At 37.1% G+C, this 21,419-nt stretch overlaps 1 protein-coding gene across 3 annotated transcripts; it reads left to right on the top strand.

Annotated features, from left to right (window-relative positions):
* The first annotated feature begins 28 nt into the window (after window positions 1-28).
* LOC111597184 (45 kDa calcium-binding protein) lies at window positions 29-20,482 on the top strand. 3 transcript variants are annotated; one of them, XM_023311750.2, is made up of 4 exons: window positions 29-299; window positions 9,605-10,697; window positions 19,570-20,254; window positions 20,315-20,482. In XM_023311750.2, exons 2-4 carry the CDS (start codon window positions 10,150-10,152, stop codon window positions 20,387-20,389), a joined length of 1,308 nt encoding a protein of 435 aa, XP_023167518.2. In that variant the 5' UTR covers window positions 29-299; window positions 9,605-10,149; the 3' UTR covers window positions 20,390-20,482. The 3 variants fall into 3 exon arrangements, with proteins under 3 accessions (XP_023167518.2, XP_023167520.2, XP_023167521.2); XM_023311752.2 differs by lacking the exon at window positions 29-299 and adding an exon at window positions 1,786-1,835; XM_023311753.2 differs by lacking the exon at window positions 29-299 and adding an exon at window positions 7,672-7,788.
* The last annotated feature ends 937 nt before the right edge of the window (window positions 20,483-21,419 follow it).

Genomic DNA, 21,419 nt, shown 5'->3' with positions numbered 1-21,419 from the left:
CTTCTTAATTTTTGTTTTCTGACTTTATCTTTTCTTTCCCCTCTCTATACCCCTACGCTAAAGTTTCGCTTGAAATGCCTTCGTCTTTCGGCTCGGCTAAAACTCACTTCGGCTTCAGTTGGCCAAAGCGCGGTACGTAAGTGCACACGTTAGGTTAGTACGTAATAGTCGCTACTGCGAGTTGGTCGTGCTGTTGAAAGTTACGCGCAAGTTGCCAAGCACAAAAACACGTTCAAAATTCGTCATCTCGTCTCACTCCTACGCGCGCGTAAATATACAAAAACAAAACAAACCAACCAGTGAGTGTAATAACGGATAACTTACAGTTGCTTTTTTAACTTAAATAGTTGTTGTTCCTTTGTTGTTGTTGCTGATGTAGTTGGTGTTGTGCTTGGGTATAATAAACACAGCCATTTAATTGCAACGTAAATATGACTGCAATTACCAAAACTGAACCGCAAAATATGTTTACAGCAATTGGCCAGCCATCATTTGTATTGATTTTCGCCTATTATATATTAATGCAAAAAAAAACAAAAACCAAAAAATGTTACAAAAATGTGGCTCAGTTTAGGTCTTGGTTCGGTGGTCCGTTACTCGCACATGTAGTACACAAATACACTCACAGTCACTCACACTCAGCCGCATGGTCATGCTAACAAGCAGGCGCCAACACGCACACACAGCCAAACAGACACACACACAAACACAAACACAAACACACACATACAGCTACGTCGCTCTCGCTGGCTGTAACTGACAGCTGCCAAGTGCCAGAGCTTGTCGTCAACAAGTCTATCAAAAGTACGTTTGTCATTTCTGTTGCAATCCTCCGAAGGGCAGCCCGTCAGGTGGCAGCCCCGCCTCCTGCCTCTTCGCTCAAACTCTTTCTGCCTGTGTCTATGTGTGTGAGTGCGAACTGTCATTGTATTTGTCAATTTTGTGTTTGCTTAACTACTATGTTAGCTATATACTTATTGTTCTTGCTGTACCGCTGTTCGCCACTCTAACGCTTTTTCCTCTCTCCACCTCTTCTCTTCGCATGCTTTTCAAGTGTTTTCACTATTTCATTTGCATTTCTCGGCTCTGCAAACAAGCGAAACACTGCGAATCCATTTGATAAGGGCATACAAGAGGAGCATATTTATAAAAAATAGAAGAATAGAAACTTAATATTTTAGAGTTGCGTGTGTTATGTTGAAATCATTTTAATATGTCCTGTCTGTGTGAGTTGCTGAAGAGTTGGAAAGGGGCTTCTTCTAATACTGTTTTTTATGTATAGAATATAAAATTATGTTTAAATAAATATGAATCCCTTCAATTTGGATATAAGGTTCTCAGACAAAAATCGATATTTTTCAATATCTCTTTGTTGCATAGCTTCGCTTCAGCTATATATAAACAGTTCCCGACTAGATGGTTTACATTAAATTTTAATAAAAAGCGCACTAAAAATTGTATAGAAATATTTGTTATATTTAATTTTATGCATTTTTTATTTAAATTAAAGTAATAAAATTATTTTTAAGCACATATCGATATGTCTGGGCAATGTCATTCCGTTTGAGTAAATTGGCCTTGGAGCCACGTCCGCCTAATTTTTAAATTATGACTAAGAAATGTTGCGCGTGTTAAATGTGATGTAAAAAGCTATTCATATGGAGCAAAAAGCTATTCATATTTATGTTTCTATAAATTGCAAATAATCAACTTGGAACATTTGAATTATGAGCTTAAGTTTATTTTTACGAGAAAGGTTAAAAAAAAATAGGCTAAGAAATCCAATCGCATCAAAAATGTTGAAGTCGAAGTCCAAGAGATTTCATTGGATTCGGGTAAGCCCAATACAATTTACTGAATAATTTAAAAACAAAAAATTAAATAATAATAAATTTAAAAAAAATATATATGAAAATATAACTATCTGATCCAGAAATAAGAATATCAGCAAGACTATATTGTTTTAATTTGTATTAAAGTATTTCAAGTCCAAGCGTCTTGCAGTCTTGTGCGCATCTTAACACTAAGAAATTATTTGCAGCCTAAGCACAGATATATATTTTATTATTATTATTATAATTATTATTATTATTATTATTATTATTATTATAATTATTATTATTATTATTTTTATTATTATTATTATTTTAAAATTCAAATGAAATGATCAAATGATCATCATACAAATATATATAGTTAAGAATGCTTAAAGTTAGACAATCTAACTACCTTGACAGCGCACAGTCCGGGACTCGCGCCCTTGGGACTCGAACCCATAGTTCAAGCAACACACATACAAAAAAATAAATTTTCCTAACTGCAATCGTGTATAACATAGAACAAACGCGTGTTTTTCCACTTTTTGGGGTGCGATGTTTGGTTTATGCAAATAAATGTTTTTGGTTTTGCCTTAATTTGCAATTGATGCACACATTCAACATTTGTTTTCGCTGGGAGAATACATTTAGTGGTAGATTTTGTAGATTTATTCAAAACTGCTTCAAAATGCCTGATGAAATACCGCAACGACTTCTGCAAGCTGTGCTCTCCCTTGTTCTTCTTCTGGCTGTAGTTTTTGCTGTTGCCCCATTCAAATTGAGTTGTTGTTTATTCATGCATTTTGTTGCACTTCTGCTCGCTACATTGTTGGCCCGCAACATACACAGCTACGTAGTATTTATCTGTGTATAGGTGTGCGTGTGCACTCATTCATTCATGGAAGGCCTGCATAGCTCTGCATAACACGAGGCTTGACTTGCCCGCACGGCCTGACATTTGCATGGTAGCTGTCAGAGCTCAAGTATCTGTTACGTTTAAATGCCGACAAACACACACACATACACATACAGAGAGTTAAACAAACAAACATATGCAAATGTGCGTGTGTGCTATAAGAGCTGTTTGTTGTGTCAGCCCCAAGTGTGCGCTTTCACTTTTTTTGTTTTGTTGCGAAAAAAACAAAAACTGGCAAAACGACAATCATGACCAGGTTTTGAGTTTTTAAGTCTCACAGTTGGTTGTTGTTGTTGTTTGTGAGCCGTAAATCATGTATGCGCTGTTTGAGCCAAATGATTCAATTGCCATGATTGCCAGCAACAGGCAGAGAGAGAGAGCGAGAGAGAGAGAGAGAAAGAGAGACAAAACCGGTTGTGGGCCACAGTACAACCGTGTGGTCAAGTAACATAATCGCAGTTTCAGTCGCAGCTGAAAGAGACAGAGAGTAGAGTTGAGTGGCAAAAGAAAAGAGAGAGGGGAAGAGAGGAAGGGCAGTAGGGCTAGCCGCAGCGGGGTTGGACATATTTTAATTGCAACACACGGCAATTAATTGCTTTATCTGCAGGCCCATGCAAATGTGTTTCTGATTGCTCAACGATCAATATTAAGCATACGCCTAATTGTTCCATCACGATGTAACGCATACGCTGCGTGGCACGCACTGGTGGTTAACTGTAACGTATTGATCGTAATTAATCATAGATTAATAGACATGCCCACAAAAACCTCGAGGGATGATAACTTTATCAAGAGACCGTTTTACTAGGTGAAATATTATATAACTAGTAAAAAAAAATAAATTATAAATTCGTTAAGTGATTAAATATTTTACTATTCTTAAGTTTTATATAGCAAAAAGTAGCGGCTGCAACTTAGTCGTATGTCAGAGTGATGAATTGGTGCCCTAAGCAAAACGGAAACAGTTTGGGCTTATCTTGCATGATGAATGACCAAATCACTCTTCATGCAAAAAAATTAAGTTTGTTCTAAAAATAGATGCAGAAAGGCTTAACAAATAAAAACGTGTGACACGCTCTTAAACGACTACTGTGCTCGACCTATAGGTCAACATCATATTATAACTTGACATTCTTAATATTCTTTCTCGAATTATTTATACTCGAGATGTTTGTGTTAAATTTCCATGACATTTAAAACTCAATCTTAAATAGACCAAAAAGATGCCGTTTCAAATATGTTTTGCTATTACCAACTGAACTTTAAAGCAAATCCGAACTGAAATACAAATCTAATACAGTTTAAGGCTGAGAGGCCAGCAGACAAAGCTGCAAATTGTGCGTGGAGTTGTACAGCATTATATAGACACACAATGTTTATTTTAATAATAATAGTAATAATAGTATTTTTTAAATGTGTCATAACAATTCAGATAATAGTTAAAATGTGCCACATTTCCATTCTCAATTCAAGTCGCTTTACAATCTTGCCATGCAAATGGGGTTGACACTAAATGTTGCATCGCATAAAGTATTTTTTGCACTTGCCATGTTCCTTTCTCTGGCTCTGGCTCTGCTCCTGTTTCTGTGCCTCTGCGAATACTCCTTGCATTGAAATGTGTCGACTGCAATGTACACGACATTCAACGTGTAAATGATATAAAGAATGGCAGAACAGCAGGGGGCAAGTAGAATCGCGGGGGCTGGCAACCTGATGTTTTTGCCACGTTGTCATGACAGCAAGGGGCACGGGCCAGAGTGCAAGGGGAGGTTGAGAAGTGTAAATGTCTAACCTACAGCATTTCTTGCAGTCAGTTGCATTTACATGGCTGCTCAAATGGGAAGGTGTTTATTAATACCCCGTACTTTGCATGTGAGAATGATAGCTTCGTCTCGTGTGCACAGTCAACAGTTGCGTCTGGGGGTATTAATTGATGAGAGTATGAATAAGATTGATTGTCAAGCGTCTCTCAGAAGTTGCAAATATTTAAAATATATTGTAAGTGAAAATAATAATAGTAATATCAATAGAAGTCAGAATAATAATTATATTAATTATTAATTATACAGAAATTATTAATATTAATTATACTGAAACAGTAGTAGGTATAATAACACCAATGACAACTATAATTAGTTGTAAAAGTATTATTAAAACAAAGAATGAAACTCCGTAATATGTTAAGTATGCAAAAGTAAATTAAGCCTAGGGTATTTGCATGTCTAGCACGTGTTTTTTTTACTCTTATATTGTTGCTCCATTGGTGTGTGTATGTGTGAGGGTGCGTTTTTGTGTGTGTTTGTGTTGATGACGCTTTGCATTTGAAGTGTACGCAAAGTTTTGCTGTGCATTTGCCACGCTTCTTTTTTAAGCACCGCTTTATGTGGCTTTCCCCTGCGCCAGGCAAATTGACGCACCTGTGTGTGGCTGTTTGGTTGTGTGTGTGGGTGCGTGTTATGTCAATTCGACATCCTGGTGGGTCTTCATCCACCTGCTGCTACCATGGTAATTTAGCTAGCACTTCAGATCAATGCGCTGCGCCGCGTTGCGCTGCGTTGCGTTGCGTTGCGTATACGTCATGTTGCGCATACGTCATGTTTGCTGCGTTATACAAACAAGCCTTGTTTTTGCAATATTTTTTTTTAAACGCTGTTGATTCTGGCTGTCAGCCAGCAGTCAGGGTCAGCTGCAATGAGTATGCATATGCAGTCTCCTGTCTCACTTTCTGTTTTGCATTTTTATTGCGCTTTTCGGCATTTTCATTCTAAGCAAACAACCAGCAAATCAACTTATTTGCTAGTCTCTTTTTTTGATGGGGTTTTGGTTAGCTCTTTGCTGGCTGCTTGGTTGAACTCTGGGCTTCGGTTGGCTGAAAAGTTGATTATAGAACGGCAAAAAGGATTACAGCGAGTACACAAGAGCTGCGCGATGTTCGCTTCAAGTAAAATTTAATTATGCTTTCCATTTGGCTGCTCCATACTTTCAGGGCTAAATATATACATGCGTATATATATCTACGCTTCAGATTAAATTGAAAGCAAATTCTTTTAATCGAAAAAGTGCCCAAACAAATTTTGTTTAATTGAAATTATTTTGGCTACAATTTTTCGGGGCTTTTTGCCAAAGTTCAGCTCGAGCCACTTGAAGTCAATTAAAAAGTTGAATTAAATTATGAACGATGTATGCCTTTAATATTCGCCATCATTGTCATCATCATCCTCATCATAATGCACATCATAAGCCCTATCACAATCAATCCCTTGCGAGTTTGTGGCTGGAATGTCAAACTCTTGTGGAATGCACAATATAAATTTAAATTAATTTTCATATTTTCGTAGACAATTTTAATTAAATTTGACATATTTTTATTTTTTATTTTTTGGTTTGTTGGGCGTTGACTTCGGGCTATTTATCCTTTTATCATCCGCAACTTCGTTTTCAATTAAAATGTTGAAATTTAATAACGACAAAAATTGATTTTACAATATCCATCCAAGCACGCATCCCAAAAGGGTTTATTTAAGCCTGATTTGAGTATTAATCATTGTTTTTATATAACTTATGCAGAGTTCAGCCAAGGCTGTATCACATATATTAAGAGCATTTTCTTGCGTATAAAAATATCTTCTTAAATAGAAGAAAAATTCACAAATACACAAAAGACTAGAGATATATGAGATATTTCTATCATATTAAACATCAATACAAAAATTGAGTTTTGTCGTGTATTAAGTCAGCTAAACAAATCGAATCGAATCGAATCTCGAGGCAAAGGAACAATTTAGAATCGATAGATAAAGAATTCTTTGCCTGTTTTTTGGGAACTATGTTTTTCTGTTTCATAACTAATAGTTACTGAGTGCATCACTCCACAATTTGCAGCTTATTGTTTCATTCTCCGTGTATTGCAGAGTGAAAAAGCTTGTCGCCTCTGACAACAAACATTTGCAATGCAATGGGGAAACAATAATCCTTAGAATCGATTGTGTGCTCAATAGTTATCTTATCGCCTCTTTGCTCAGTGGCTGCTGCATCAATAGATTTATCTAGAGCAATGCAAACAATTCATCATCAATGCCATGGATCGGATATGGAGCTGGGCTTAACTAGCAGTAACTTTAGCCATTCATGTCCAGTCAAATAAAGCTGCATCGAGGAGACGTGCGTAACAGAGACAGAGAAAGGACGAGCGGGAACGAGTGCTTTGTAAATCAAATCTTTAAACTTGTGCCAGCTGCGTGCTTATCGATGCTGCTTGTGTCGGGGATCCCCTTCCACTTTCCACATTCCACAGTCCTCGTTCCACTTTCCACTTGTTCAACGGCACTTTTCGTGCTCTCCCCCGTCTCTCACTTGTCGCTCCAGGGCTTTGCAATAAAGTTTAACGCTTTTTTTGCTCCATGCACTTTGCTTCATCATCAATTTTTATTGAAATTGACACTATCTGGACGACAAAGTGGGCGTGGCGAGGGGCTCCTGCGAAATGAATCAGTGTAACATTTTGTCGTGGACAATTTTAATGAGCAGCAACTCGAGCAGATAAAAAAGTTGGACAGGCCTGCAGGGCGAGAGCTTATAAACTTGCTAATTGGATTAGATTTTGCGATATTAAGTAAATTCATTAAGCATTTTCTGCTTCTGCTGCTCTGCAAAGCATATAGTATATATTCTTTTCTGCTGAACGCTTTACGTTTGCAGTTGAGCAAAAATGGTTATTAAAAATTGATTGCCAACTTTTTGCCTCCATCACTTTGCACTCAGCTTTGCACCCAACTGCTGCTGCTGCTGTTGCTGCTGCTAATAAGCTACGAAAGTTCACAAAGACATAAAACAAAAGGAACAGTTAATAAAAGACAGAGAAAAACGCAATAACAGCAACAGCTACAAATGGCAAACAGCTGTGACTCTTTGCTGCTGTCCATGTCTATGTGTGTATGGGTGTGTGTGTGCGCTTAAAGATGACTGAAAAGATGTTCAACTGGTTTTTCGAGCCAATAAAAACAACAACAACAAAAGCGACGACAAGCAACGAAGCACAACGAAATGAAAACAAAAGTAAGCCCCGCTCAACAAAAGCTCCTCAAGCGGCCACACAACAACAGTTACAAAGGCAAAGCAATAACTGTAAATAGGAAACAATAGCAACATAAACTCAAAATAGCACACATTCGAATGCATAAATTGACTCTTAGTGACTTAGTCAACTCACAACTGAATCAAAACAAGTTGAGGCCACGCTGAAGAGCGTTAGTTAAATTATTGTTTTTTACCAATTTAAAATTGCATAACTGCATCAGAGCGAAAGTGAGTGGGTCAAAAGACCCAGGCAGAGAAGATACTTAGCTTAACTTAAGGGATCGATATGTTTTTATATATGTATATGTATATATATATATATGTATATATATATATATATATATCTCAATACAAATACACTTACATCGCTATGAGCACCTTTTCAAGAAATTTACGAATGCATCATTAAATTGGAAGCCATTTTATGATGTACCCTCCAGATTTAGGAGTGCACATCTAATCAGCTTTACGACTGATTTTTAGTGCTCACCGTTATGTGAGTCATTATTGTGGCCCTGTTTAATGACTGTCCCCTGGCTCATTCATGGGGCGAAAGAAATCCTCACAGATTTTCGCCGCTTGGTCGGCTAATGGATCAACACAATGGCCCTAGCAGTTGGGGCCAATTAGTAGGTGAAAGAAACAAAAATAATTGTAAGCTCTGAAGGACAGTAAAAATTGGAAGTTGTTAAGTAAATTAACGACTTTCAAGATTAAATGCTTGGCAAGTACAATAAAAGCTTTAATTAAAACCTTAATAGGTTCCTTATTAGCCTTCAGAGTGTAACTTGACAGCGTTGCCGAGGGCTTATATATGTGAGTTATATATAGAAATGTAGAGCTTAAAAGGAATCTTACATACATGATTAGCAAGTATTTTTAAAGCTGCGCTGAACACTTCAGATTTATTGTTTATTTATTAAATTCTTTCAAAATACATTGATAACCCAAATACAAGCCTTAAGAAAATATAATTTAAATAATATTAAGAGCTTTGTAGTACTTTTAATGGACGTCTGTCCAATTTTGATTTCAGGTTGAGCGTAATATATGTTTAAACATTACGCAGGTTCAGCTTGCTTTGTGGAAAGTCTTAAGTTGCAAATAATTTTTGATTAAAGAAGTATGAAGCTTTGCTTTAATCAAATTAAGTTTTGGGCATAATTAAAATTATAGACGCTGAAAGACTCTAAACTCAATATGTGAATTAAATCAATGTTAGTTTGCTTCGGCTGTTCCAAGTAGCTCAAAAAGGTTAAATTAAAATAAGATGTAGAAAAACAAGTTTTGTAAAACAAAGCGGAGTTGAAGCTCATTAAAGCTTATGAACTTCAATAGTAGTTGCAGACATGTAAGGTTAAGGGCTTTGTTGCTCTAAATATTGTTTATTAATAAATTTAAATAATATATAATGCAAATGATATAACATAGAATAGAATTGTTAAAAAACATCTCTAATTTATTTTTGAAAAACTCTCTAAACTTAAAGCTTTTTAACGCTTTGAAAGGCAAAGAGTTATGTTACTCTTACATAACTAAAGTATAATAAATGTAAATATAAATGATATATAAATACAACTTTTAATGGGAATAATAATATTTTAATACTTATGAAATGAGTTAACATTTTTGCTTTAAGCTTTTCAAATGATTTTAAAGGAATTTGCAGTCATTTTCCCTTGACAACAATAGTTTTACAGCTCCCATTTGCGCTGCATTAGTATTGAATAGAGTTACGTAGAGATAATATCTTTATAAAATCACTTTAACCGCTTATTTCTTACTCTAACCGCAGCTGGAAAGGAGGGGCCGCTGCAAGCCCAATGAAAATGTATGAAAACAATCTGGAAGCAATCATGTAAAATTGCGTTGGAAGCAAATGTCTGGCAATGGAGCACATAGCAAGGAAGCGGAACAGGAATAGGACATCAAATTGGCATTAGAGGTTAACTCGGCTTGTAACAACTGAATCTTGGGCGCGTGGGCGTGGTCAATTTGTAGACAGGAACGTCGCAGCATCGCTGCCAGTGCAACATAAAAGTCAATTAATGTACAGCTGCAACAGCAATTACAGCGAGCGCCTGTGAAACAGCGAACGTGGCGACAAGCAACAGAGGCAGATCCTGGCAGATCCACAATCCTCTGCCGCCCTTCGCCCGCCACACACACATACACACCCACACGCACACACAAGACCGGATAAGCAGCGGAAGCGGCAGGCAACAAAAATTTCTGCAAATTACACGCAACGTGAGGCGGAGACTGAGGCTGCTGTTGAGGCAGAGCTCGAGTGGGTGACCCAGTCCACAAGCGAGACGTACGTCCGGTGGAGGCCACAAAATGACTTTCGTTAACAAGCTGAGCAAAAGCTTCCGCTGGCTGCGCTGCTCGACATTGTGCGCCATTTTGTTTTATATGTTTTTCATTGGCCTCATATTGCACAGCACCAGCCACAAGCTGCAGCTGCAGCAGCAGCAACAGCAGCAACAGCAGCAACAGCAACAGCAGAGCCCGGCAGAGGCCAAGTCAATGCTCAATGAGCACCCTAATAGCCGCGACCAACAACAACAACAACAACAACAAGAAGCGCTGCAAAAGCAGCAGCAGCAGCAGCAGCAGCAGCAAGAAGAAGAAAAGCAAAAACTGAAGTCGCAGTCGCAGCTGGCCACGAACAATTTAGTGTTGGGCAATGCCCAGACGAAGGAGCAGCAGCGACACAAACTGCAGCCGATAGCTGCTAATAGAGAAGGGGCAGGAGCAGGAGAACCGGAAGGAAGAGAAGGTGGTGGAATCGCAGCCAGCAAAACGTCGCAGCCACAGCCCGAAACAGTCATATTAGCGGCCAGCAATGTGAACGAGAAGCAAATACTTGCAAAAGCTTTCAAGCGGTAAGTTACGCCTTAGCATTGGCTACTGACGATAGGGCAGTTGGGGCAGGGAGCCTGTTTGGCTGATAATTTGATGCTAGTTTGGAGGCAGCTGCATTGTTGTTGCTTTTGTTGCCAGCGGCTATTGTTCACGCTGCGCCGTTGGCAGGCCAGCGGTAAACAGATAGCGTCAATGGCGGAGGTAAAAGAGAAGAAGAAGACCACAAAATGGATGCCAGCGCTGTGCGTGCCAGAATTGTGTGTACGACAAATTGTGAAATTTATGGCAACGCAGGCGAATCAGCTATGGGCTAGGGAGAAGCAGCGGCAGCAACAGCAGCAGTTGATAGATGTTCCATTCGAAACTGGGCGAAAAGGTGCTTCAGGGACCCCAAATGCGATTTGTTATTTTGAATGATTTTGATTGGGCGCCGGATAATCGGATTAAGGGCAGGCGGCTAAGGAAAGGCAATCATAATTATTGATTAGAGCGGAAGCTGTGCAGCACGTGTCGACAGTGGCGAATTACAGAAAATATTAGTTTTGAAATTTTTAAATTTTATGTCGTATTACAGCAAAACTATTTTGCTAGTTTTTCATTTAACGAATATAAATCTTAGCAAGCATCCTCAGTTTTCTCAGCACCTAATTTATTGCCAATGAACCACAAGAATTATGAAAGCAGTTAATAACGAGCGATGGGGCCAACATGGCGTATGATTAGGCTTAGCTGCTATAATGCGTGTGGTTAACTTTTATGTATGTGTTTTGGGAGTAAAAAGATTATGCTAGACAGTTTATTATATATTATATTGTACAAGGGTCGTCTAAAAGTCTACTGACCTGCATATAATAATATACTATGCTATAATTTACTAACTTATATATTCTGTGATTCTATTCGATCGAAAGTCTCTTAAACTTTATAGAGAGTAATTTATATCAGTTATAGATAGCTAACTGTACATTATACTCTTTAAAAGACACATTTATATATATCACAGACAGATTTATATATATGAAGCATTAAATATAATTTAGATTTATATAGAACATTTAAAGATTTTGACAGCATTGGGAGCTTAAAGTTTTTATTTGTGTTAGAAGAAAAAAATTTAAGCAAAACTATAAAAAGGCATAGAAAGTTTTTATCTACATTTATTTGATATTGGGATTGTTGAAATTCAACCTTTCAATCAATTTTATACTTCAATTTTTTCTAAAAAGAGCAAAAAATTCAATATTTACACAAAAAGCAGAAATTTGTTCAACATTTTGAGGGGTAATCATAAAACCACAACGAGCGGACTACGTGGCGTATGAGTAACAAACCCGAAAGCTTTCGATTACACATTTTACACATTACACATTTTATTATTCGTGGGCTTTGAGCAAAAGTAAAGTGAATTTTTTAGTGAGGGGAGAATTTCATATATATATATATATATAATATTATATATATATATATATATATATATATAATATTATATATAATATATATATATATAATATATAAAATATGCTATTTAATTGTTTTGATTCATTACTTTAATTATAGATATGCATTACTTGTATGCCTTTTATTGATAACAATTAAAATTAATTCCTTAAGAAATCTGTCGAAAATGTAACAAATTTGCAATATTATTACTTATAATTACTATTCAATTTCACTAATGGAAAAAAGTATCTTGTTAGAGTACAAAGCATTCCACCGCTATTAAAGCTTTCAATTTAGAAAACTTTCTCATGCAAGCCCTCGACCGAATAAGTCCTCTAGTGTTCGAACAACGCCTGTATAACCGTCCGCAATGTGTGCTTAATATTTAATTCTATTTAAAATATTGATAGGATACGCACACAAATGCCACGCCTCCTTGTCATGTACCATTGAGCCTTTAATCGGATTAAACTATCATTAATTCTGATTAGGTTAATGCCATCATGCTTATGCACATCGCCATCAAGGGGCTTTCAATATAAATGCCATATTGATGGCCCCATTGGTGGGCGCAGCTGCAATCAGAAGCGAAAATTGGAAATACGATTTTAATATTTATTGAATATAGAAATAAGTTTACATACAAATATTTCCGTAGCTCACAAAAATTTCTATTTGTGTCTTCCCCTTTACTACGCTGGCTAAAAGTTGCTCGCAAGTTGCGGGCAAATAAATTTGAAATTGGACTGAATTCACATTTTGCCGTTGCTGCCAAACTTTATTTCCTTATTTTTTCACATTTTCGCTTTGCATTTGCTCTCGATTTTGATTGCTGTCTCCAGCTAAGCATTTCGTAAGTTACTTGCCGCACTTTAAGTTGGTCAAATGTTCGAGATTTCAATATTTTTCACTCGACTGCACAGCAATTTAAACTTTGCAATCAATTGAACTTTTTGTATATATATATATATATATATGAGTATATAGACACATATATATATTTTCTGTATGTTATATATATAAATATGTAAGGCTAACTACCCAAATCTCCGTAGCAAAAGTAATTACAACTTCTGGCTATTATATTTAAGGCCGTTCATTTGTAAGCAATTATGTTTATTCGGGCAAATAAATATACAGTCTTTGATCCTTGGGTCGAGGTCTGCGCTTGATAATGCTCTTTAATATTATTATTAATGCAGATTAAATTTATTGAACAGATATTTTTTTCAAAATTTAATATGATGTCACTAGATTTTGTTTAATAATTTACTACAATTGTATAATAAATGCACTTAACTTTCAACGACGCAACAGAATTTTTAAGCTCTTATTTACCGAATCATTTTTATATTTATTAAATTTATTAACGATTTTATTTTTTTAATCTTCTAAATATATAAATAACCTTAAATAATTTTTGTATTTTAAATTGAACATTTACATTTTAATTGGCTAAATAAAAATGTACTTTTAATTTAAAAAATTCAATCTTTCATTATTATTATTTATTTATTTAATTATTTCTTTATTTAAAGTTACAGCTCAGTAATAACTCGAGTTAAATAGTTTATTTTTTAAATATTTTTTTTTAATTTAACCAACGCACGGGAATTTAGATTTGAACCGAAAAGTAAATTTCATGTGCGTCCAATTATTGCGACTAAATATTTATATGGTTCACAGCCAGATCGAAACCAAATAATTAAGAGTGTTTTAGTCAAGACTACGAACACACAGACAGAAAGACGAATGCGAGCATATTGAAATTAAAGCTTTAGAATTTGGAAAATTCTCTTAGGGTGATTCATTGGTCAACTTATATACAATCATAACTATTTTGCTCGAATACTATAAGTTAGCTTCTTGAGCTATCGTTGTTGTCAGCCTCATCAGTATCACTAGATTGTATGGTAACTTTACCTGTATGCGACTGCATTCTTGTCGCCTTGAATCTTGTTGAAGAGTCATCTCGCCTGTCAATCACCTGATGGGACACGGGGTCATACAGTTGATAGCCCTTAGACCTTGAACTCTTGTCCAAAGCTACTGCTATGAAATCAAGAACTATTAGATGACCAAGAAAATGTATCTTACCAATCCCTGTTTTAATAGCCGTCATACTGGTCAGGACACTGGTTGGCGAGCGATTCCGTAAATATACTTACTCAGCCTCTCAGGAATCATCCTGACTGACAACCAAAGTGCGGCTGGCTCTCTCAGCAACGTCGTTTTGTTGTGGGGTGTATGCCACTGTCAGCTGCCTCCCGATTCCATGATTCCTTAAAAGTTCGATTCATTGACACTTAACAGTTTTTCCTGTTTTCCGTTCAATTAGGGCTTTGAGCTCGACTACATTTTTGAAGGCTTCAAACTTCATCTGCAGGAAATACTCAATTTTGTCATCGATGAACTTTAGAAAGTACCTCGGTGCAGCTAGTACCAAGAGGCCCGTACACATTTGCAATATGGCTTGCATTTTATTGCTGCTTGCATCAGGAAATAGTTGCTCCTGAATCTCGGTGAACATGCAAGTTATCCAACTCATATTTGTCAGAAACCCCATATTTTCATGGTCGCCCACAATTTGTTTGAGTATCAAGTCTTTCAAACTGCTTACCTCTTGAATAGGCCACACTTTTCATGCCACAGGGCACCATCAGCCTCAATCACACCAAAACAGATGCTTTCTTTAGCTTGAAACACAAATAGCTTAACTTTTATTGCATTCATGATACATTAGCCTTTTTGAATTACTTTTTGGATACTTTTGTATTTTGTTCAAAAATGACTAAAAATAGTCACAGTGCAAATATCACTCTCTTTAGATATTTATATTCCTGCCCTTCAGCTCCTACGAAACCGGTGTCAAATGTTTCTCTGTCTTTCTCTTACTTGGAAACCGTTAATCACAGGTTTCTGCGGTGCCACTATCTAAACACCACAAATTACTTTCGCATTTAAGAGTCTTCAGTGATTTAAGAGTCTTCAGTTCTCTCCTTTAGCTGAATTTTTCTCGTTTGCGATCGCTCTCTCTCTCATGCTGATTTGTTTCTCTTCTTTTGTGCTTTCTGCGAGACCGGCTTCTACGTTGCGTTAAATGCTTTTTCACACTCCTTTTAATTTTCTGCGTTTCAATTTTGCTCGCCCGATTACTTCAGATGTATACATAGACTGTCGCGGGTCTCTATGGCGCCAGAAAATATTCTACAAGGCTCGACAGGAAAACTATTGCGCGCTGTTCTTTGATTCATGCGCTTTCCAAGCAATTTGTCTTACAGTGAAGCCTTTCGGATGATTGATGGACACATTCTAATTTGTTAAATGTCTCGGACAGCTCTTTGTAGCTCTTGATGTCGCCCAATTGTAACGTTTTCAGTCTTAGCGTGGTCATGGCCAGCGGCTTATTATCTATCTTTGGGCTGTCACTTCACATCTTCAATAACATTTATCGACAGCAGACCACCAGAAGCCACAGTCCATAATTCCGCGTGAACCAACACTGACCGCATATGATTTCCCTCCAATTTACCAATTTGATAAATCCTACTCATAGCTAATTATCGATAAGTTTCACGCCTATGTTAATAGTTCGTAACTAAAATAATCATTTTACTTGGAAATTTGAATATTCGATTCTGTGCCCACTACCTGTTGAATGAAATACTGAAATACTGAAGTATCGATTAACGTCCATTCAATACAACATTTTTTGTGGCTGGCATCGAAAATAAAGAGAAACCGAAAAAGAGATGATAAAAAATATTGTCATCACGTCTCCCACTCACACATGTACATATTTATATGTATGTCACATATGCAGTGGGAGAGATGGTAATTTGCGACGATGTTAACTACGCTAACTAATTAAGATTATTTTAGTTCCACTCTTAACGGAATTAATTCACCTCATTTTTAATTAAATGAACTTCTATATTTCTGTGGAAAGTCTTTTAAGTGGCAGACTACTTAGAATTGACAACTTAAGTGAGTTTTCTTAGCAAACTCCATTTGCCACATAGCAAACAAGTCTGTGAATTTCATAAACTAAAGTGACAAACACTTGCGAGCAGCACAATAGAAAGTCCCCGCAGGCAACTTGAGTTTATGTTTGCCAACAAATGCTAATCCAAAGCGCCTTAACCTGAGCGGAGGTGCGACAGCGTCTGAATAATATGAGCCTCAATCAGGACTGTTTGCTGCTGGCTGTGCCCACGAATGTGATTGCCCTGTATAGGTGTCAGTTATTAAAGCATCCAGTGGGCGGCGCTACGCCCATGATGCACTCAAACTAACCAGCGGAATAATCACGAAATGGCTGCCAGGGGAGTGTCAATGCGTATCCAAAGGATTATTTCGTTTGCAGTTCTGCTTGCGTTGATACTCGTTCACAATGTGAAAAGAGTTTATAGAGGATCCTGAATGTGCATTACATTGACGTGTTTGCTCACGTCTGATATAGTCCCTTTCCCGATACCCCAATCAGAATAATTATGATCCCCTAAGCCACATTCTTAGGGCTATCAAAACTGGTTTTACAGTTACTACTGTGTTATAATAGTAAAATCAGATCAGCCTAAATTACGTCACAATATCTTCTAACTTCACTTGTTCCCCTCGTCTACAGATAATTATAATTATAATAATGGAGAACATCTATTTTTAAATATATATATATAGAAGTAGCTGGGCGGTAAACGAGCGCTATGCAATCGGTTGCGCCCGATGAAAGAATGAAACGCTCTTGTTGTATTTGTGTTGAAATGCGCTTGGGGATTCCAGTGCAAAAGCGAATGCGATGGCAGTGGCTGCACCGCACTGTGGTTTCATTAGCATATATTTAAGGCATTAGAACTTAAATAAATAAACCGGCAACTAAAGCGATTTCTAGCTAGTTTCCTTCCGCAAAACTTTTGTTGTTCGCCCCGCCTCCATTCTACTACGCCTCCTTCGCAATTTCGTAATGTATGTGTGCGCTGCGGTCTTTGCCAGCTCGGAGTTTCGGTTTGAGTTGGAGTTTCGGTCGCCCAGGCGAGGGGCACAGAGTGCACAAATTCCCCAGAAATAAAAAACAAACAAGCCAAAAAAACAGCAAAGAATAAACTTTTTCCCTTCCACCCTTTCGCATCTCTTCTACGCATACTTTAGATGAAAAGTTTTTCATTTCAACTGCGTTTTTCACATTTTTGCATTTCTTTCTATACCCTGTGGTCATAAAATTGGTAAACAAGGACAATTCGACAAGAAGCTAGGTATGAGACCTTCAAAAGCTTATGTATTTATGGTCTGCATGATATAAAAGGTAAAAGTAAAATACTTCACGTAGTTGATTGCCTAACGCTGACCTTTTGGTATCATGGCAGATAATTCATTTGTCTATCTAAAAGAGTTCTATAGAGCGTATGCCACAGTCGGGCACTTTTTTAAGTTGACAAACAGCATGCCCTTTGACGAACAGCAGGACATGGGATTAGTTGCTAGGCGAAAATGCATTTTGCATAAGCCTGTGGTTTTTCCTTTGCCAATTGCCAGTGTTGGATAGTTTCCTTTTTCTCTCTTTTTTTATGCGACAGCAAAGATTTTGCGAAACGGGATCTTTGGCTCCTGTTGGGATTGTGTCAACGTTGTCACTGCAAAAAGTTCTTGGAAATTATTTGTACATTGCAATAAAATTAAGGAGACTAAAAGAATTAAATTCTTTAGTGTTGATAAAAAGGAAGTATGAATTCTGGGATATATTCGAATGTTTACAACATGGATAAAATAGAATAAAAAAAATTTAATATTAAAGCTAACCTGTATTAACTACTGTTCGAAAGGGGAAATAGAGAAAGCAGAATGAAACATGAAAGAAAAAGATCAAATTAATAAAGAGACGCGAAGCAATGAATAGTTGTCCCCAAAGCAAGGGCTTCATATTATATATATATATATTTATATATATTATATATATGTGTGATATAATGGAAGATGAGAGTTGGCGATATTGCGAGCTAGAGTAAGGGAAAAGCACGATCAAAACATTTAATGACATCCGTAAAGAAAGAGACACCGAGAGAGAGAGAGAGAGAGGGAGAGTGATTTTGTTTTTGCATAAATTAAATCAACTTTTATCCTCGCATTTCACGAGTATCAAAAGTCAACTCGCGTTTAAAGGATATACTTTTACCCGGCTGTAAGTTTTCGAAAGTTATTTGGTCCGTGCGCCGTTTGCACTGCTATTTATTCGTATAACTTTTCCGTGCTGTTAAACTTGCGAATGCAAGCGAAGCTTGACTGCATGTTGCATGCAACTTGTGTGCTAGTTTGTGGCATTCTTCATGTTGGGCCAGCAGCAGCGCTAAATCAATGTACTGGCAGCAAAAGGCTTCTGGCCGCAGTGTCCTAATTGGAGTGCTCACCCGAAGGACATTAACGAGCTGCGTGTGTTGATAACAGCGACTCGGCGCTGAGGGGGTGATGAAAATGTCATTGACAGATAGTCAGACAGACAGACAGAGGCGCACAATTAAAATTTATAACAATAGCCCGTGTCAGTTGCAGCTACATTTTAATTGGCACTGGCCGAATTGCCGGAACCAATGCTCCCTGGACTGGGGCGTTGGCTGTACCACAGCATTAAAACGGAATTTAAAGGCAAAAGCCACAAATGAGGGCTATCAATTTCACACACGCAATTATCACAACATTTTACGGTCTGCTTAATTGGAGTTTAATGTGTGGCTGACAAGCGCTTTCATAAATCAGTTTCATTATATTCAGTATATTTGAGTTATTCAACTACAAATTAACTATTTTTCCTCTCCTGTCATTTGTGTGCATTCCTGCTTAACACAGTCCCCTAGGTTTTCCTGTGTCGAAACAAGCTCTCAACCGAGCTATAAACCAAAAAGTAATTGAAAATAAACCCAAATCTTAACATTGCCATAAAGATATTCGGAGAAAATCCAGGTTACACATTTATAAAACTTAGCGTAAAAAATTAATCCAAAGCGAAAAAATAGAAATTTAAATTTTATTTCATTCGTTTTTTTCTGTTATCGAAAGTTGAATTGACTGAGCAAATAGCGGATAGGGGTTTCACAGAACAAAATATAAAATTAAATTCAACTCTTCATCAGAATTCAGAATGAGAGCCATACCGAACATCTTCATTGCGTCTTCTTGCAATTGATCCCAAATAGTTCATAATTACTAAAATTGCCAATTTTTGCAGAGGGATCGACTCCTCCTCTCACATAGTCCTATAAGTTATTTGTTCCGCCAGTTCTTACATTCTTAATATGTTTGAGAAATAAAGGCTTAAACCTCTTACATTCCCTTTTTAACTAGCAGTTAGATTCCATAATAATTAGACAGACGACAGAATATTTTTATAATCTAATATACCCTATATATATGAGACTCTCTCTCAAAATATTCTCTTATATCTGAACATTGTTTTCTTTGCAGCGCGGATCGAAATCATGATGGACGTCTGTCCATTCAAGAGCTGGGACAGTACATCAATAAACGTATTGTGGAACACATAGACATTGCCATCATGAACAATGCCCGGGAGTTTCGGCGCGTGGACATTGCGCCGGCCGACGGGCTGATAACATGGGATGAGTACCACCGCTTCTTTCTGCGTGAACATGGCATGACCGAGGCGGACATCGATGAGCACGATGAGATCAGGCATACGACGTTGAATCGCAGAGCAAGAGAGGATATGATGAGAGATAAGGCGCGTTGGTCGGAGGCTGCCCGCACGGATCTCTTTACACTGACTATTGATGAGTATCTGAGCTTTAGGCATCCAGAGTCGAGTGTATCCAATCTGCTGGAGCTGGTGGATGATCTTCTGCGACAGTTCGACCAGGATGGCGATGATCAGCTAACGTTGGAAGAATTCTCCGACCTCAATGTGGACGACGATGAAGATCTGCTGCGCAAGTCTCTCATATCGAAAACTCTCGTGGAACGTCGCGAGGAATTCAAGCGCATTATCGACAGGAATCACGATGGCAAAGCCGATCGTGGCGAGTTACTGAACTATGTGAATCCAAAGACACCACGCTATGCCCTCCAGGAAGCGGCCACATTATTCAGCCTTTGCGATGAAAACAAGGACGAACTGCTAACACTTAAGGAGGTAGAAATAAACTGCGAAATGCCTAACGAAAATAATTAAAGACTTTTCCCTTCTTTATAGATGACTGACAATGCTGAGATATTTTTGCAATCAAAGATGATCGATACGGCTAACAGTTTTCACACCGAATTTTAATCACACTATCGCACTCTTTTCTTCTACTTGGAGCCGTCTAAGCCCAGCTCACGATTTCTGGCTAAAAGGACAAAGAAAGAACTATAGAATCTTTGTGCATTTATAGTGATATTAATTTGTAAGTTGTTGCACGTAATGTCTAATAAAACTATCATAGATCATGTAATACACGAATCGCTATGCTTATATATTAATATATATATATACATTTACACATAAATCTAGGATTAATTTTGTTAGAACTTTGTACTATGTATTCCTTAAGAGCAAGAGGCAATTCATTTGATGTGTGATTTTAAATAACAATTTTACTTAAGAATGCGAAGCAGATTTAATTACAAATACTCCAAAATATATACACAATACATATACGTAATTTTATGATAACAGTTAATAATATATACACAAATCTTGTTTTCCTTACGGATGGTGGGAATGGTATACAGATCAAACAGTCCAGCTTTACTTAGACTATATATTTATATACAACTATATAGCATACTTTATAGTCTAGTGATTGGGAAAATCTAGTTTTACGAAACTTGAAAATAATAAAATAAAGGATTTTATGTTAAAGGGGACCTAATTTAAAAAAATCTTAGAGACAGATTAAACATCCGACTCTTGAAGTCATAAATCCAAAGCAAAGTAGGAGCTGGCAATTCAGCTGCAATTCAATAGCAACTGCGACAAAATAAACAAATTTGAATGTTCATGTGTGCACAGGTATTCGCGCTATTGGCTTTTGCTTTCTTTAGTAACTGCGAACTCAACGGATTTCCATGACATTTTCAGCAAATTTTCCACAACTCATTTGCATTTTGGCCATAGTTGCAGCTGAATTTAAATTTAAATAATTTTGCTGTATTTGGAGCCGGTAAGTCCGATGGATCGAAACCAAAATATTAAATAAATCAAAATCGTGTAAAATATACATGAAACTAAATGGAATGTCAATTGAGTGAATCTAGCTCCGAAGGCGTGAGAGACATGATTCTTAAACAGATTCCATGGAAACAGGCAAAGGTAT

Source organism: Drosophila hydei, unplaced genomic scaffold, assembly GCF_003285905.1.
Source record: "Drosophila hydei strain 15085-1641.00,03,60 unplaced genomic scaffold, DhydRS2 tig00008139-arrow-pilon, whole genome shotgun sequence".
In the NCBI taxonomy this organism is placed as follows: domain Eukaryota; kingdom Metazoa; phylum Arthropoda; class Insecta; order Diptera; family Drosophilidae; genus Drosophila; species Drosophila hydei.
The sequence above is the reverse complement of the archived record's forward strand: the minus strand, read 5'-3'. Positions and strand labels throughout refer to the sequence as shown.

Coding starts and splice junctions, on each gene's coding strand:
- LOC111597184 (XM_023311750.2), top strand. CDS start 10,150: ATGACTTTCGTTAACAAGCTGAGCAAAAGCTTCCGCTGGCTGCGCTGC. Junction 10,698..19,569: donor CTTGCAAAAGCTTTCAAGCG/GTAAGTTACGCC, acceptor TTTTCTTTGCAG/CGCGGATCGAAATCATGATG. Junction 20,255..20,314: donor AACTGCTAACACTTAAGGAG/GTAGAAATAAAC, acceptor CCTTCTTTATAG/ATGACTGACAATGCTGAGAT.